Below are 6000 nucleotides of genomic sequence, written 5' to 3' on the forward strand. Positions count from 1 at the left end.
ATACCCGTACAGTCTAACAAACCCATATGGTATTTTCAGTCTGTAGTACACGACACACACCTTTGGATGTGGACATGACACCCTTGGAATGCAACTATGGATGCGGACACGGATGCGGATGTGAACACGAACACGGATGCAAGCACAGACGTGGGGTGGGTGCAGGTGCGGGTGCGGGCATGGAGCAGGCATGGATGTGGGCATGACCATAAGGAACTTAATGCTATCGATATATTCCAGATCCTAACACAATGTTTGATAAACTGCTCAATGGAGATAATCACGCAGAGGAACAAATACAGAATCTCACACATAATATATTTGTGATTACAGTAACTGAGATTCACTAACAAGATAGGGTGCGGAATGATTCCCATTGAAACTGCAAAGTGCTAGAGTAGGGAGGATCTTGCACCTCTGAAACGGCAAACAGCGTTGAACTTCCAACTAGAGTTCGCAAATACAATTAAAATATTGAATTCGCCATACCAACAACTATGTCAAACTCAGCCTTATAAAGGACTCCGGAAAGTTTCCCAAAGGCTAACAGGCAAGCCCACAATAGTTTATTTTTTATTAATTTGGCCCCTTGATTCAATAATTAAATTAATTAATTAAATAACTCCTTATGATATTATTTACAATTTAGGACCACTTAATTAATTAACTTAATTAAGTCACTTTATTAAAATTAGGTACATTACAATATCAGTCATCACTGCATATATTATGAAGATCAAATCAGAAATAGGAATTGGATCGTCATAGACAAAATTCTCTTACCAGTCATTGCATATGATTAAGGAACATAATTGATGCAGCAATCTGATCACTATTAAGTGATTATAGAATTAGTTGACAATCACATTCTTTATTGTAATAGTAATATTAGATAAGGCTAATATTGGATAAAGATCAATTTGCACAATCCTTCACATTAAATCACATATAGCAATGATTTCTATTTACAAATTGTTATTGGAATAATAATAATATCAATTAAACCATTTTCATATTCATAAGTCATAATTGATAGCAGCCAATAAGGATTTCAAGAAAGGAAGTTCATTGTGATTTGGAATTCTAGATAGTTGTCTCTATTTCCTGGCTTAGCCAAAAAGGGGACAGTATACTACAGTACTGGGCGCCCTAGTCCACCCAAAAAGGGACCAAAGAAACAGGGTTGCCCTTTGGAAGGTCCCAGGACATATGATCTGATTACGACATTAGCATATGACAACAATTTGGATGTGATAGGGCCAAAATAGATTTAAAATGAGCTATGAAAGAACACACTAGAGCAGGGGGCCAAAATAGAGCGTGAAATTGTAATGGGATGCAATATACAACACTACATGGTCGAATGAAAAAAAAAGGCAGCAGATGAAGCGGCCTACTTGCATGCAGCTGAGATTACCAAACATGGCATTTCAGTTCCAAAATTCCTCAAATGCGAATGAGTTACAAGATTGATGGAACATTTTCATCTACCCAAAGCATCTTGACGCAGGAGTATTCAAGGCTCACGCAATTGTACACACCCAAAAATATTATGCTATTGATTTTCACATATGTTTGCAGGTCCTGTTTAGCGTGGTTTATTTTCTTCTGTTTTGAGCCTGGCCTCTGCTGGGCATTGCAGGTCACTGTCTGAATATTCTTCAAAGATGGAATGTCTGTATGACCTTCCAGAGCACCTGGCCTCTGCTGGGCATTGCAGCTCACTGTCTGAATATTCTTCAAAGATGGAATGTCTGTATGACCTTCCAGAGGGCCCGTCCACTGTTGCTGAGTTTTTTTTACTTTATTCCTTCCAAAACTATTTCATAGGTTGTACTTCAAAAAAGTGTGATACTTCTATTTGACTGATGTGAAAATTGAAATATATCTGCCTTGTCACCTATTCGTTTCAGTTATTTGAGAGAGCTGTCACCTTTGTGCTGAGCATGGGCTGTACGGTCTGCAATCCTGGCATCAGTTTTATTTCTGTTGGGAGCCTGTTACTATTATTGGCAACTCTGAATTACATGAAGGATCTCTTATGCTGGCGAATCATGGATGGTTATCCTTCCCTCCTCATACCCTGACAAAGTGGCATTTATTTCAGATGGCAGGCATCATTGGCTATAAGGCCTCCTTGCTCTGTCTGGGTGATTACCTCAACGTCTGACAGAGTATCAATTTTGGAGGTGAGCACTTCATTTTTTACTATTTGTTGGGCGCTGATTACTGGTGCTGTACGTGGACCTTTCTAACCTGCAGCTCCAACAACATCTCTAGTTTGAGGGTGGCGGCTCATGACAGTTGCATCATCCCCTCACCTATGAGTACTATAATGTTTCATGTTTTAAACGGTTACACTTCTGCTGAGCACACAGGTTGGGATCTGTATAAATATGTGCCTGGACTGTTAGGAAAAAAGAAACGGGTTGGAAGATCAAAAAGGAGCCAGTAACAGCAGTGCTGATCTCGTGGAATTCTGGGTCACTGCAAGTTAGGTCGTAAATTGAAAATCTAAGTTATGCAAGACAGATAAAACAGCATAACATAGACATCTGCCTCAACAAGGTAAGCAAGTCAGCTTTGGCCATTGCTAGCTGTAATCTAATAATTTTCCTCTTAACAACTCCCTCGAGGGGTATCCGAGTGTAGCTAAAGATGAACTGCTTGCCCATGCTTTAAAGTATCTGAGACCTTTAGCATTCATTAAAAGGTAACCAATAAGATTGATAAATTTTTTGAAAACATCAAATCCAATAATCACAAAACAATCTCCAGAAGGTTATTAAATCTTAAAAGGCTCGTTTATAGCCTAAATTAAGAAGTCAATGCTCGTGTACAGACCTTACATTGTTGAGACTTGAGTATCCGTACTAACAAGGATAAACGAAAACAGTTTAGACATCTGCCTCAACAAATTAGAGAAGTCAGTCTTGGCAGATTGCTTATGACTCTTATACACACCGAATATTGTATCAAAAGGTTAAAATCATCACAAATGAAGATCATTGCTTCAAATTGTGTCTCGGGGAGCAATGGAGATCGGCGCACACCTGAACAAACTAAGAAGGGACGACAGCTTAAGTTCGAGCCAATCAAGGATCCTTGTCATCCACAAATTCAAGAACGGCTCCTGACCAAGGAAGAAGGAGTAGCTATCAGGTAACTTGGTAATTCACGACTACGTATCAGCTGGATTTTAGCATCAATTGACAACAACTAGTCTGCACCAGCTAATGTAATATTATAACTCGTACGTAATGGCTACTTTTCATTCGCCGTTTTAAGTGGCGATTGGCTTGTTTAGAATAGCTAATTTCTAACGGCTAATTTAAAATCGTTAGTTCTTAGCGACTAGTTCAAAATCACTACATATTATCAGCTAATAAAATCATTAAATTTTGGAAGCTAATCTATATAGTCATTTGGGTGGAACACATATGTCATCTAGACATTTGCTGGACATATCCAGAAAAGAAGCTCTGTACCGCAATAACAACAAAGCATCTTCCATCTTTCATACTGATAGTGGATCAACTCCGTTATTCAAAAATTTCTTATAATTTTTATACAAATTCACTGGAAAAATTCTTCTTCAGACGTATGTAAAGGCTAACCAGCATAGAATTTCCACACAACATACAATCGCTAAGTTTAAATATATTCAACGGTTCAAATTCTTGTAAAATGTAGTTCATAACTATAAGTAAATAATAGGGTCTTAAAACCCTAGTAAAGTAGTTCCATCTGAAGCTACAGCGCCCATGTTCGGAATAGTAGGACTGTATGAAAGCTAGAGGCAATATAATTCTGATAATTTACTTGCCTCCGGTCGATTCCGCTAACTTGGCTTTTTTTCTGGTCTGCATTTGATCCTTTTGTTTTTGCGATAGAAAATCCCTTTTGTCCTGGACAAGCGGAAGGAGAATCCCTTGTTTTCCACAGAGGTTCGACTATAGGCGGTGAATTTGTCGATGTAAACAGTTTTACCGTTTACGGCGGGATTTTGGCAAAAGGAATGTTGTGGAGTTTTAGAGACACGTGTGAATTTGTACGAGGGCAAGGCACGTGTGCATTTGTAGATTTTTAAAACAAGAAAAGTAAGTATAGTGCTAATGTGACTAGCAATGGCACCCTGCGTGTAATAGATATGCTCAAGATATATTAAAAGGTAAAATATATCAAGAGAGGGGTAATTGTGAGAAAAATAAAGAGGAGAGGAGTAAAGAAAGAACAATGACATTATTTTCTATGTCTAACTCTATCTATCTTTATCTAGTCTTACCTCTCCATAGTTCTATTTATCTATTTCTAACTCTCTCTACATCTTTTTTCATTTATGTCATTCCTTCTCTCCTCTCACATTCACCCCATCTCTACTTGTTTGTATATGTATCTCTACTTCTCTCTATATCTTATGTACACTTCTCTCTATTTCTTTTCATCCATATCTTTATCTACATTTATCTTTCTATATTTATCTCTCTATAAATTTCTTAGATTGTGATATGTTGTCCAATAACAACATTTTGATGAAAATATTTTATACTAGTTCGTTGGTGATTGAATACTGTTAATCCTGACATAGCTTTCTATTAGTTCTAATACAAGTTTTCAACTCAATTGTGAGTTGAAAACTCAAGTGTCCAATCACCTTGCATGCTTCTACAATACTTTAACCTATCTTTACAATAATTGAAGATATGTGAAAAGGGATATAAATTTTGAAATTCGGAATGAATTGAAAGAAGGTGCAATCCTATTAATGTAAGATAGAAGCATTTAGTTTTCCCCTATTCTTATTTTGTCCCCCTCCATCTAAGCACGTTGAGGGTACTCAGACTAGGTGATAACAAGCTATGGATGATCATCCAATCGGCTCAAATTCTCCATTATGCGAGGGATTATGTTGATTATTTGGCTCTCTTCGATTTCTATCATCGCCAGATTGTCTTTTGATTCCATCCCAATGCACTCTCTATTGGACTCTTCACATAACAAACTAAGAAGAAGCTAGCATACACAATCTTGTTTGTGCTTCATTGTTTGAGCAGATATTTTTTTGTTGCATTTGGAGGATTACATGTTGACGAACTACATTTTAGTATCCTTGGGCAACCTTTCACAAAGGAACAATTTGGATCTTCCCAGAAACTTTGTGTTGAATTTCAAGAAAAACCTTGACCTCTGACTGACATGTTTACTATTATAGAATGTTGTTAACCTTAATTATCAGATATCGTGCTGAGTCATTTCTTCCTTGTTGAACACTTGAAAAAATAGGAAAAAGATGAATGCAATATATTAAGGAGCTTTATAGTTAAATTTAAATTAATTTTAAATATAATAAATTTACTAAATAATATACATCTTAAAAATAAATTTACATTATAGTTAAATTAATTATCTAAAATATTATTTACACTAATTTAAAATATAATAAATTTACTAAATAATACACATCTTTAAAATAAGTTTAAATTGTAGTTAAATTGATTAATTAATTATTTTCTTTATGAACTTAATTGATAATTATTTTAAATATTATTTGTATTGTAGAATATTTGAAATTAGTATCATTCAAATACATATATTATAGATTTTTTAATTAAAATAATTATTGACTAAAAATAAAATTAGTAGATTAAAATTAGATAATTATATAATAAGAAATATAGTTAATAATTTTAATTGAAGTCTTATAAAAGAGCAATAATCATTTTATTACAATTACATTGGGGATGCAAATTATCAGCCTAATGAGTAGCCCCTAATTTCATCCTCAAATAAAGCAATCCTAGGCGAAATTGTTTTTACCAAATGGTAAAGATGTGGCAGAGATGTACATTCCTCGTCACCTAAAAATAGAGGAAATTCCCCATGGTATTGCAAATTTTAGCAATGTTGCAAGTGATGTCATAAATGCAGGTCATTTTTACTCATGGGATTGATTTTTACTTAAATCTTGAATCATTTTTCTGTGCAACATGAAATGTTGGA

General features: G+C 35.3%; 1 protein-coding gene across 2 annotated transcripts in view; it reads right to left on the reverse strand.

Annotated features, from left to right (window-relative positions):
• Positions 1–4023, reverse strand: part of RAD4 (DNA repair protein Rad4 family) — a 189051-nt gene extending 185028 nt beyond the window's left edge. Inside the window, exon 1 of one of the 2 annotated variants that reach the window (XM_089797296.1) lies at positions 3827–4023. In XM_089797296.1, coding sequence (XP_089653422.1) covers positions 3827–3869 — 43 coding nt within the window. In that variant the 5' untranslated portion in view covers positions 3870–4023. The remainder of the gene's footprint in view (positions 1–3826) is intronic. The other variant, XM_089797297.1, reaches the window with a different exon arrangement.
• Positions 4024–6000: the final 1977 nt, after the last annotated feature.

The sequence above is a fragment of the Cupressus sempervirens genome, chromosome 8 (genome assembly GCF_028749045.1).
Source record: "Cupressus sempervirens isolate cs-2001-9-10 chromosome 8, ASM2874904v1, whole genome shotgun sequence".
NCBI classification, from domain to species: domain Eukaryota; kingdom Viridiplantae; phylum Streptophyta; class Pinopsida; order Cupressales; family Cupressaceae; genus Cupressus; species Cupressus sempervirens.